General features: G+C 33.7%; 2 protein-coding genes across 2 annotated transcripts; both read left to right on the forward strand.

Annotated features, from left to right (window-relative positions):
* The first annotated feature begins 709 nt into the window (after nucleotides 1-709).
* LOC123882144 (50S ribosomal protein L18) lies at nucleotides 710-2,942 on the forward strand. Its single transcript, XM_045930951.1, has 2 exons — nucleotides 710-967; nucleotides 2,466-2,942. The coding sequence occupies exons 1-2, from the start codon at nucleotides 773-775 to the stop codon at nucleotides 2,859-2,861; spliced, it is 591 nt and encodes a 196-aa protein (XP_045786907.1). The 5' UTR covers nucleotides 710-772; the 3' UTR covers nucleotides 2,862-2,942.
* A 2,166-nt stretch (nucleotides 2,943-5,108) lies between these two features.
* Nucleotides 5,109-12,047, forward strand: LOC123921039 (TVP38/TMEM64 family membrane protein slr0305). The gene is made up of 7 exons (XM_045973429.1): nucleotides 5,109-5,862; nucleotides 6,903-6,955; nucleotides 7,136-7,228; nucleotides 7,392-7,615; nucleotides 8,327-8,393; nucleotides 11,426-11,536; nucleotides 11,679-12,047. The coding sequence occupies exons 1-7, from the start codon at nucleotides 5,403-5,405 to the stop codon at nucleotides 11,700-11,702; spliced, it is 1,032 nt and encodes a 343-aa protein (XP_045829385.1). The 5' UTR covers nucleotides 5,109-5,402; the 3' UTR covers nucleotides 11,703-12,047.
* Nucleotides 12,048-13,447: the final 1,400 nt, after the last annotated feature.

A 13,447-nucleotide genomic window follows, 5' to 3' on the forward strand; every position in this document is an offset into this window, starting at 1 on the left:
CAAGGTTAATTCTTAAGGGTATGAGAATTTGATTGGATAAGGCCTCTGCTTTGTAGGCAAAAGTTAATTAAACTTTAGATACATATTAAAAATTAATTAATATAAAAATATCACATGTTATTAAATGATTGAATGATGAGTACAATTAAACTCTAAGTTTGATTTTTAGTAGAAATAATTTTTGGTTAGTTTAACTTACTTCATGGTGGAACTCTGGATTATTGAACCCTTTATCCTAAGAACCAGAAGATTAACACAAAAAAAAACGAAGAATATTGAGAAGATATTGCAAAATTGTGAAAGAGTTTTATTAAATAAAAAGTCGAAGAATATGTTTTTGAACAAGCAAAAAAAAGTCGAAGAATATTGTAATGTTGATCGGTAATTTTGTATATGTTTGTTTTTGTAGTATATATATATATATATATATGATTTTTATTTTATTGAACTAAATTTTATACGAGCATCAATAATATGCGTTTTTTAAGCAAGTAGAAGTTATTGTTGATAAAAAATATTGTTCACACTATATTTCAGCCACCCTCGATATATTTTTCTGGTTCCGTCCCTAAATGCCGATATCGAGTTATTAAGCGAAGTAAGTCAATGAAGACTTACTCCTGAAGTCAGCGGATCCCTCCTCTCGGAAATGTATTTTATATCAAGGATATTTTGGTCAAAGTGTAATGAAAAGAGAAACAAAAAGAAGAGTAATCGGACAATAAAGAGAAGAAAAGAAACGGATAGCTAAGAAAAGGAGTGAGAAGAAGAAATGATAACAAGCTGTGTTGGTTTGGCACCATCACCACCACCACCGTCGTCAATCTGTTGCGGCGAGACTAACCTACTGCGCCGGCACCGGCATCGGCATCATCAATCTTCATCTTCACTTTCGTTTTCACGTTCATTTCCTTCTTTACCAATCTCAACAACCACTCTCTCTCCCATAAACCATACCAATCCCAAAGTACGTTACTCACTTTCCCTCTTCTTTTCTCATTATTATCGCTTCTGCTTTTCCAATGCTTAGAAAATTTCCCTGACTCTGTTCAATTTTACTCATATATCAGTTTTTCTCAGAGTATGCTAGATAGGGATTATTAAGTAATTAGATAAATTTAGGGACTAAATTGATAATAAGTTGTTAAAATACAGGGACTTAAGTTATGGTTAGTGGTTAAATATAGGGGCCAACTTGAAAGTTTAATAGAATCAAGGATCTTTTTGAAATATTGATAAACTTATAGACCTATTTGAGTGTGTTTTACTAAGTCAGGACTGACTAATTTGGTGTTTATTAGCTTAACATTTTTACAGAATTCAATGAATTTTGACTGTTAAAACTATGAGTACTACAAGGTAGAAGTTTAGAAAGTGATTATTTACACCATGATAGAAATTGAAGAAATGAATTTTGATTGATTGACTTTTTGAGTCATATAGATCCTTATATACAGTGTTTGGTATATTTGTAGGAAAAATGTCTTTTTTTTAGTCAGGTACCTAGTCCCTAGAATTTCACCTTTTAAAGGTGAATAATAAGTAGAGTATCTGAGGTTCGAACCCCGACTCCTGCATATAAAATGTGATGTCTCTACCAACTGAGTTAAGTTCACATGGATTAGGAAAAATGTCATTAACATACTCTTTTCAGCACACTTTCTTCTATTTGTTGAAATTCAGATGTGTCTTACCGAAATTATTTGGGACCCTTTTTTTTTTTGTTGAAAACCCGGTATCCGGCCCAAGGACAGACTATTTGGGACCCATTCTAGAATAGTAAAACTCATCATTTGAATTTCAATTGATAGTAGTCGGTGTGTTGAAAAGATTGTGTTAGTGACACTTCTCATGGGTAAACAATCATTTTGCCACATATTAATCAGTTCTTTAATTTATTCGGTTGCCACATTCATAATCACATAACTCACTGTCTCAGGGCAGCTTCGAGTTTCAGTTTGATGATTTGTGCGTTTTATGTTGCATCTTTGACGATGACAACATGTGATTTATCGTTCTATTTTCTGAATTGCTTGTATTTACAAGAACTGATTAATATATGTTATTTTATTTTTTGCATAAGAACTTCTGATATGGGCTGTGAATGGTGAAATTTGAACATTTTCGATGTTGACACTTGACACAAAGATTATGGATATGGTCCAATTTGGATAAACTTCTAGGCTTCTAGCTTACAAGAGCTTTTCAACTGAAATAAGTGTTTGGTTTCTACTTTGTGAAAAAAACAGAACACAAGTTTCTGGAAAAAAATGAGATGCCGAAGTTGATTTTAACTTAAGAGGGAAACTTATATTACTCATAACTATTGCAAGATAATTTCAATTCTTTCTTTTCTATATGTATGGAAAAGTTTTTCCAAATTATCTGTGTAGAAAACAGTTCCAATTCCAAATAATGCTTCTTTCTCTTGTGCTAACATGAATGAAAAACAATAACATCTGTAGGGTTCTATCATTCGATCTGCTTGGACCCGAAGATCTCGAGGTGAAGCTGAAAAGAGACCCAACAGGAAATCATGGAAGCGGAGAACAGATATGTACATGAGACCATTCTTATTAGACATTTTCTTTTCAAAGAAATTCATTCACGCCAAATTGACGCACCGAGGAACAAGTAAAGTAATATGTGCTGCTACCACAAATGCCAAGGATCTTCGAAACTCTCTTCCGTCATTGATAGATCCCGATGCTTGTAGAATAATTGGAAAGCTTATAGCAGAGCGATCAAAGGAAGCTGATGTATATGCTATGGCATACGAACCGAGAAAGAATGAAAGGATTGAAGGTAGACTAGGAATCATCCTTGATACAGTTAAAGAAAATGGGATTATCTTTATTTGAGCTCATCCCTATTAACTTATGTTGTTATAGATATAGACTTATTGTATGTGTTCTTACAAATTTTATTTAGTTGTTTTTGCATCTTGTGTTTTAATTTGCTCTTTGCTGAAAATTATATTGCTGTGGTTTCATGTTGAGTTGTCTTGGTGGCTCTACGGCCTACGCGGCCCATTTGATTGTTGAATCCGGCACTTCTTTAAGTGAACACCTCACTTTAAAGTGCGAGGAAAGTATTATTAATCGTTGATTAACAAATCAAATGTGAATATTGTAAATATATCGTAACAAATCATGATTGTTATTGGTATAGTTGTTTACACTATGGTAGGTGGAAATGTGGAATAGAGATAGGCTGATTCTGGAGTTTGATTATGTAATCTGATTTCAAGGCACTCTTTATATATTCATTTTGAAAAATAATTATCTTAATGTCAAATATGAAACTTATTGATGTATTCAAATACCTATTTTCGTTGGAGATAAGGGTGTTGGATGAAAGAGTTTTGATAACATTATTGCGTTTGGTTCAAATATTTGGAGGAAGATTTCTCCCTCTTTCAGTTTTTTTCCCTTTCAAAGTATACAAGAAAACTAATAAACAGCATGTTGTATAAGTGGTAGATAATAAGATGCTCTTTTAACTAGTTGATTTAGAGTTCGATTTTGACCGGTGATTAAGTAAAAATATTTGTTAAAAGAATTCAACCCATTATATATAATAAATACTCGTCCCAAAATATAAACAAAAATGAGTTAAAGAAAGTTAATGTATTTGATTAAAGATTTGGACTAAATATATTCATTTTTGTTGACTAATTTTTGCTTATATTTCGAGACAGATGGAGTAGGTATCCAAAATTGTTTTTCACGTGCATACCCTATCCAAAATTGTTTTTCACGTGCATACCCTTCTTTATTTTGATCTTTTCTATAATACATCCTCTATGCAAAACCTACACTATGAAGCCCTGACACGATACCGATATGATACGACACTGATACGATGATACGAGAAAATTTTCAAAATTCTCAATACGATACGGCTGCGATATGTTATTTAAAAATTAAAATTATATATATATATATATATATATATATATATATATATATATATATATATATATATATATATATATATAAATGCACAATATACAAACATAACTAAAATCGATAATGATAAAAAATTAACATTCAAATTACTCAAATTGGGCAAACAAGTAACAATTACATATCTTTAAGTTAAGTACTATCAAAAAAGGGGAGTGAGATTGGTAACTTAACTGGTTAATTAGTTGAACTAAGAGTTAAGGAGTTGGAGATCCAGGGTTCCAATCCTGACAAGGAGAATAACTAACATAACAATATAATATACTAACAATTTGCTTATAAAAAAAATATGTACTACCCAATGATATAGTTGGTAACATCATACTCTAACATTTAATACTTAGGAGAAAACACGAATTGTATCAGTCTTCTGTCCTACGTTTTCATCATCAAAGAGCATTAATTGTTCGATAGTTTTCCGATACATGTATCGGAGAAGTATCCAACACATATTTGGTTATATTTTATTTTTTTAAAAAAATAATATTAATTTCCGATACTTTTCCGATATGTGTATCGGAGAGTATCAGTATCGAGTACGTATCGGACACGACACTTCGCCATTTTTGGAATATGGGGCTTCACATAAACTACATCTTGAATGTGGTAGGATCACAATGGATGGTAATAAAACTCTTTTATGCATTTCATTTTTTTAAGACGAAGTGACAATGACTACTCGAAAATAACACACACAATTACGAGATTGAGTTCATTTAAATAAAAGTATTCAATTTATCAATATTGACATTTAGCTGTTAGTGATGATTAATTTCCGTTTGAGAACTTGTGAGACAAATAAGATAATATGTTCTCTCATTTCAACTGAAAATTTTCTTCATACGTACGAGTCAGAAATATTCTTACTTCGGAGAAGATGCCGAAAGGGATCAATATTCTTAATTCTTACACCAATTCATTGTTTGCACTCTTTCACCCCTTTTAATTCCTTAATTATTATTTTTTTGGTTTACAATTGAGCTGAAGATTGAACCCATAATCTCTGGCATACTATCCAAACTCCTCACCATTATATAGGTTTATTCCTTAATTAAATCAATCTTGTAAATATTTTGGAATTGTTGTTTTTCATAGAGAATATACCGGTATAAAATAATTGAAATCCAAAGTTATAATTGTGTAGAGGGATAACAGAAAATATGATTGTAAATGGGAGCCACAAAAAAGATAAAATGAATATGATGATGATGTAGATACATACACACAACACAACACAACACATCACAGTCTCCCCGCTAGAACGAGAAAGTACTAGTTCAGATAACAAAGAACAACAAACAAAGTACTTTCATGAATGAATAATCAAATTATTATCCAATCCGTTTTTCTTCTTCTCCAGAATTCCTTATTAAGAACTTCAAGCTAGGCCAAACACTACTTAATTCATTTTGATAATAAGTGCTTTTTATTATCATGCGCACTCTTTCATTACCACCACCATGTTTATCTTCTTCTTCTTATTCTCTTCATACCAACAACAACAACAACAAAAATAACAACTTCAATTTTCACCTCTTTTCTCCCAATTTTTCTTCTTCTATCTTAACATCTCACAAATGGTTAACACCGCATTCTGCTCTTAAACAAACAAAAAAACAACCTACTAAGATCAATAACAATAACCCATCTCGGTTAAAGCGTTTGTTTAATCCCAAAGGTGAAAATGATGATGTTAATAAAAACAAGAAGAAGAAAAGAGATGAGTCTGATAAAGATGAGGATGATGATGATGATGGTAGTGGTACTGCTTTGAAAGGAACAATTTTGGCTGGTGTTTTACTTGTTGGTTTTGTTGGAGGGTTTGCTTCTGTTGGGTATTTTTATAGAGAGCCTATTAATTCTTTCTTGAATCAATTCTCTGGCTTCATTGAAGGTTTCTTTTTCTTAATTCATTATACTTATGCTTCTAGTTATAGTTCTAGTTCTAGTTCTAGTTCTAGTTCTAGTTCTAGTTTTTGGAATATGTTATGTTATGCTATGTTGCATGCCCCTTTCTTAGTTAATAGTAGTTACATTCTCTACGAAGCACATTCATGGACACTGTTACTTAAGAGTCCCACATCGGTTGAAAGATCACCTGAATATATGTTTATAAGTGAAGACAATTTCCACCTTATAGCCCAGTTTTGTAGGGTTGAGTTAGACCCAACTTTCAATTCTAAGAGACACCATAGAAGATACTGACACATAGACGCCGATTATAATTTGAGAAAATAGAAGTGGCGGTATATAACACATGTGTTGGTGTCATGTCAGTGTCAAGATGTCGGATATCGACACCAAACATTTTGTGCTCATGAGGTTAAATTTAGTTTATTTTCATAAGCTCCTAGAGATAACTGTTGTGTTTTGTAGTTGTATGCATCTTCTATTCTTATTACATAAGCAATTATGGCCTATTTGGATTGACTTATTCGAGTTTAACTACTAGCATGAGCACTTGTGTTACTGTTTGTTAGAGCTTATGAAAATAGCTTATGACATGTCTGTAAGCTGTTTTCAGCTTCTTTCGATAAGCATTTCATAATAGCTAATGAAAAAAACTTATAGCTTATATTAAAGTAGTTCGACTTTATTTTATCTTTTGTTATAGAAATAGATTAGACGTAAGCACTTACATATAAGCATTTATGCTATAAGCACTTAATTAAATTGTTTATCCAAACACGGCCTTATTATGCAAGCGAACATATTAAAGCGTTTGGAAGAACATATAAAAAAGAGTTATGATATGTTCACAAACTTAGTTTATTTTCATAAACTCGTAAGAGATAGCTGGTGTTTGTTGTGGGCTTATGCAAAGTTTACCCTTATTATCTTTTCAAGTGTAGAAACAACTCATACATAACTGCTAAAATAAGTTGTTTATCCAGAGGTCATCTAATTCTCTGTATCTGTTCATTTGATGATCAGGTTATGGTTCAGCTGGATATGCTTTGTTTGTTGCTGTTTATGCTGGATTGGAGGTATCAATTCATCTACCATTTTCCTTATTTTCAATCCTTATTTGCAATACCGGTTCATAGGATATCTACTATGTGATATATCTGAATGCAACTAATTTGAAGGACATGACATATCGGGACATGTGCTTTATATTTTATCTTAATTTCAATCTAACTTTGGTTTATTTAATATTGTCCCAGATCCTTGCAATTCCTGCCGTTCCCTTAACCATGTCAGCTGGACTTCTTTTTGGATCCCTTACTGGCACTATCATAGTCTCTATCAGTGGAACAGTGAGTCAATTTCTTCATAAAAACAGTAGAATATCGTTGAGATCCAGAATATGCAAATTGAAAATTCAAATATAGTTTGACTGCATTACTGCAAATCTCGTTTATTGATATTTTAAAAGGTTAATGCATATATTGTTGAATCTAATATTTTAAGGCATTATAGGTAGCGGCCAGTGTTGCTTTTCTAATCGCGAGATATTTTGCTCGTGAGCGCATTCTAAAATTAGTTGAAGGAAATAAGAAGTTTCTTGCTATTGACAAAGCAATTGGAGAAAATGGTTTCAAGGTTGTGACCCTGCTTCGTTTGAGTCCTTTGCTGCCATTTTCTTTGGGGAATTATTTATATGGATTGACATCTGTTAAGTTTCTTCCGTATGTATTGGGAAGGTACAGTGCTTATTACTGTTCAATGGCAATTTCATACTGATTTCCATTGCCCTTTTGAATCTTGAAACCACTCCAATGAGTTACAGAATTTATATGTTGCCCGCAGTTCTTTGACTAAGACTAACTGTTCTAAAATATAATGACACAATCATTATTATTCTTTCAGTAATTGGATATTCAAAGGTCCATTTTGACAATTTTTCTTATTATGAATGGTATCTTTATGTGGACAGATCTTTAGACTGATATGTTTTCTGTAACAAGTAATGTACAACATCTTATACATAGGACAAATTTTATGCAGCAATATTTATGTTTCATCTTTCTTTTAGAGAAATTTTGCTTGCATTGACTCTTAATGATTGTTAATGTCTGACAATAATGATTTTATAACAGATGAAAATACATGGAACATATAACATATTAGTTATTATCATTTGCCTATCTAAAAGTTGTGACAGTTTGAACTATGCAGAACTTCAAAAAAATAACTTTGTTTTGATTCATCAGAGTTTTTGTTGTTATAAAATGTCATTGATTAGTTGTAGCAAATTATGACTCTAGTGTAATGCAATGCAATTAAGAATGAAACTGGAAATGTTTGTGTTTATTTGTATATCTAATTGGAATTGTCTCGGTTTATTTTCAACTTCATTTGAAAATGTAAAATTCTTCTAAATTTCTGATTTAAAATGTTTGATTGTCATGCAGTTGGTTGGGGATGCTTCCAGGAACATGGGCTTATGTTAGTGCCGGTGCTTTTGGAAGAGCAATAATTGTGAGTTTGGCTATTCAATCATTATTAGAATTTTATTGCCTTTCATACATTCTTAGTAAATATTACATAATTTTCTTGGCAATATCATGAAATCTTACTGAAAGTCAAGGTTTAGGTACCTTTGGCGAAAATAAAGAAAAAGTTAGAAAAATTCAAATAAGTGGTTTTATATAGTTAGGAGATTAATGATTTGGTTTTAATCTAAGACATGATGAGATATAAGTAGTTTCAATCCAGATAAAACATTATATGCATTTTTGAATTGGCGGTGAGTTTGACAGAATCACGACATCAGTGTGATTTTGGCAAAAGCTACACTTTAGAGCTTCAACAAAATCATTGTGTCACTGTAATTCCATCAAACTCACCATGATTCCAAACATGTAGGTTTGAATAAGTTCATGGTTTCTTACATTTTGTCTGTTGATGATGTCATTCCTTGTGGAGGAGGATAGTGACTTCTCTGTGAATGATCTTTCTGTTGCCCAGTTCTTGTAAGGCTGATTCTCACTAGATAACGCTCTTGTTTGATGATTAATTTGACCAAGAATGGTTTGGCTGGTAAGTAAGGATATTTGTATAGTCAGGTGCTGTCTGCCAAAGCTTCTTTGGCTGGATTAGACTAGAGAAGGTCGGAGGGGCACAAGGTTGATGAGTTAGTCTGGAAAGGGGTGCGGGTGAGTGGGTGACCATTTTCTGTGGATGTGTCGTGGCTGCAAGAGGAGTTCCACACACTCTTGCACACTGGATATACCATATCTGGTTGTGGCCCTGTATGGAAAGATGTGTTGGTCTTTGGTGGATGGCTTGAGTCTTGAGGTAAGGAACTACTGAAGAAGAATAAGGAGATGAAGGGATTTCATTTTTAATACAACATGTCTGAGGGTTATGAAAAATACCAAACCGTTGGAGGCAAAGCACCTTAACTTTGATTTATAAAAACAATGGAGATATACAAAACTCACAAACTACAGGGGATTAAACTTTTGAGCTAGACTATGTAGTTATGGAAAATGGTTGTTGTACAAAGACTAAGAAAACAAACCAAAATTGCTAAAAATAGATTTGGTTTTATGCCTGGAAGGTTGATCGTGGAAACAATTCCCTTGTGAATTTGTGATGGCGAGTGATGGAGTGAGATCATAAGAAAAAAAAGATTTGAGCATGATTTTCATTGATTTGGAGAAGGTGTAAGGTAGGGGGCCTAGATAGGATTTGTGAAAAGCCTTATGAAAGAAAGGTGTTTTGATTGTCTATATTTGGGCTATCAAGAATATGTATAGGGGGCCACGACAAAGATTTTCTGATAACTTAAGGGTTGCACCAAGGGTCAACTTAAAGCCCCTATCATTTTAGGGAATCTTTGATGTACTAATGTAGCTCATTCAAGAGCCAGCACCACGTTGCATGCTTTTTGCAAATGATGTTCTAGTTGGAGAGTCGAGAAATGAAATAAATGGTAGGTTAGACACTTGGAGACGAGCTTTAGAAATACATGGCTTCTGTTTGAGTATAAGTAAGACAATTTGGAATATAAGTTAAGCAAAAGATAAACCACCCCAAACTTAATGGTGAAAGTTGGAGACCATACCATACCATAAGTTACACAGTTTAAATATGTTGGGTCAGTTACTCAGTTGCTCAAAACAACATAGAAAGAGCCACCCGGTTAGAAATCCACCCAGTTTTTCACGTCCCAACTTAAAAGTTGCCACGGGGAGCTGGAAGTTCAACCTGAATCTGACGGTGAGCCCGAGTGAGTGCTGGAGCAGAGTAGCATTACAAAGGATGGAACTTAGATAAATCAAAGCTTGATCAAATGGAAAGGCAACTCGGTTGAAAATGTAACATGAGTGATGTTACTGTCATTCATAGTCAACTCCCTGAGTCCAGCCTTTAGGACAAAGCTGATTCTATAGAGAGGGGGCGGTTTTGTTAAGGATCGAAAAGTGGAAACAGGCCAGCTAGTGACGAATAGTGGGAAAAGGCCCAAGGTTTGGAATCTATATTACAGGATAGGAAACTTATCAAAGGGAATAAGATTATGTTTGCTCTCACGTTGGATTGTGGCTCACCCCACGATTGAGGAGATCATACAGAGTGTAGTTTCACATTGAACGCATATCTCTCCTTATTCCACTGCTATTACAAACATATACCAAGAGTGCTGAGTTGGCAAGGGAGGGAGAGAAGTGACACTGGAAGGAGCTAGTTATATTAATAAGAAATATTGAGAGAGGTGAGGGATATCATATAATTCTGTTAATAGAAGAGAGAAGGATCACCAAAAAGAGATTCTTTGGCGAGGGAGCCATTGGCTTGGGCTAATAGCCTATTCTATCGGTTCATTATTTTCTTTCATTTCCTTGTAATCAATTGGCAACAGCTGTGGTGATAGCTTGACGTTGTATTCTTAAGGGACGGAGTTCAAATCCCTCAAAGACAGTTGTAAAACGACCATTTATGTCATGATAATTTCCTCCTTCCCCGATTTTGGCTTAATTAGTAAAATGGTCCCTTAAAGACATTTTTGGTTTCACATTGGTCCCTTAAAGAAAAAAAGGACCGAATAGGTCCCTTAAAGAAAAAAAGGTCTGAATAGGTCCCTTAAAGACATCTTCGTTAATCAGTTTGGTCCCTTAAAGACATCTCTGTTAATCAGTTTGGTCGAAAAAATGGACGGAAAGGACCAAACTGATTAACGGAGATGTCTTTAAGGAGCTATTCAGACCTTTTTTTCTTTAAGGAACCAATGTGAAACCAAAAATGTCTTTAAGGGACTATTTTACTAATAAAGCCTATAAATAAATACAGTTATTGTTTCCATTATTTATAATATAATCCAATATTATACTCAATTTTTTTCTTTGAACCCGTCAATTAAGGCTTGGTTGATGTCGATTAATATTATCGTTTACCATGATAGACCAATTCTAAACTGGATCATGTTATACCAACCCAACATTTAATTATGGATAGGTAGAAACTTCATTGGTTACCTCTTTAATGTAACTTCTGCTTCGACATTTCAGCAAGAAGAATCTGAACTTGGTGCACTTGGAGGAAACAGTCAGCTGCTGACGCTTGGGCTCGGACTGTTGGTCACTGCATTAGCTGCGACATATGTTACAAAACTTGCACAGGTATATTACCCTATTATCCATATCCTAATTAAAGAACATGTATTTATTCTTTGTGATATTTAATAATGGGATACCTGAACATCAAAATTTACTTACTTGTGCATTAGTCTCTATCATCAACTCTTGTTATCGCTATCTGCAGGATGCTATCAAAGATATCGACTAGACCAGGTAGAGAGTAGAAGCAACCGCATTTGCGAATTAAGGCAAGTCCATATGGCTGGATTGCAGAATTGATATCTGAGTAAATAATTATAAAAAAATGACAGACGAACGAGAACCAAGGAAAATGGTCATCCAGCACGCCCCTTGTAAATTACAATATTCTTATTGATGAAAATCTGGTAGAATCATTTTGTTCCCTTGTGTTGCTCCCTTAAATTGTAACTAGGAATTCAAGCGCGAGTGGTGGTTAGGCATTGGTTAAAAGAATGTATTAAGATTTTGGATGGAGATGTCGTGTAACCGTGTTTGTCTCTTGGTTGTCCTAGTTATTAGTCTGTTGTGGCTCCCCGTGCTTCTGCGATTTTACAACAAATAGTTTGCAAAAGCAATCCTAGTTCTTTAACATGCTCTATGGAACAATTCACCTTTTACATAACTGGGTTAAAAGTGGTTCTCTTTATACTTGCCCATCCACAGCAATGGGAATCAATAAATCAGGGTACACAAAAATGTACAAGAAAAGTATGAGAAAAATTGTCAGAACTCATGTATTACTTTTCTCAAAATAAATGTTTTAAATGTAATACTTCTATTCTATTTTTAATTAAGTGCTCTTTTTTTCCTCAACTTTTTTTCAAGTACTTTTATCTTTCAAAAAATTAAGTACTTTAATGTGTCAGAATGTTTTGTTTATAAAATTATGTCTATCTTTGACCAAATGTAAAATAAGATAAATTTATTTGGACAAAAAGAATAGTTGCTCCAAAATCAGATGAGCTTTGGTACAAAACTCTAGATGAGCTTTGGTGCAAAATTCTTCTTAGTAAGTATGGTAGAAATAATAATCTCATGATGTCTTGTACCTCTCAGCCTTATGATTCTCTTCGTGGAAAGCTCTTGCAGGGAGTTTGGAATGATTTTCATTTTTAATGCCATGTGTTTTGCAACATAGGGGAAGGCTTTTGGTTAGATAGATGAGTTCCTAATGGAGGCTCAACTTCCTAAAACTTCATTGACTCTACTCTTTTTCTGAGGGATGCCCTAAATCTAGAGGGGGAGTGGAACCTCAACTTTCTGCATGATAATTTGTCAATTAATATTGTAAATCAGGTGTTAGCTTTACCGACCCCTAATGATGATGATGTGCTTGATACCATGGGATGCGAATGCACTAGTACTCATCAGTTTACGACTCAAAGTGCTTATATTTTACAACTTGGGGATATTTCCGCACAGGAGGGAGATTGGAAGTTCTTATGAGATTGGAAAGGACCTCATCGTATGAATCCAAACTTTTATATGGTTGGCAGCTTATGAGCACATCCTTACCAATTTTTGGAGAAGCAAGTAGGGAGTAGGCATAACCCCTATATGCACCAAATGTGGGAGAGATGATGAGACTACAAATCATGTGCTTCGTGTCATCTTTGCTACTCAGGTATGGCTTCATCTAATTTTATCATTGATTTTTTACCTTTTATTACAGGAACTGGATATTTAATAACATCAATAAGCACATTATTGAAGCTAATGTTGTGACGTGGAAGACAACTTTCATGACCACTTGCTAGTTTTTGTGGAAGTGGAGAAACAAATCTATCTTTGAAGATGGATGAAAGACTACTTTAAGAAGATTGGTGTGTGTGATGTTTTTCACGCTGAATTGTGGGGAATGTATCTAGGCTTAGATATAGCTAGATTTTCACGTTGAATTGTGGGGAATGTATTCCACAACTCATTGTGCAA

The sequence above is a fragment of the Trifolium pratense genome, linkage group LG4, assembly GCF_020283565.1.
Source record: "Trifolium pratense cultivar HEN17-A07 linkage group LG4, ARS_RC_1.1, whole genome shotgun sequence".
Lineage (NCBI taxonomy): Eukaryota > Viridiplantae > Streptophyta > Magnoliopsida > Fabales > Fabaceae > Trifolium > Trifolium pratense.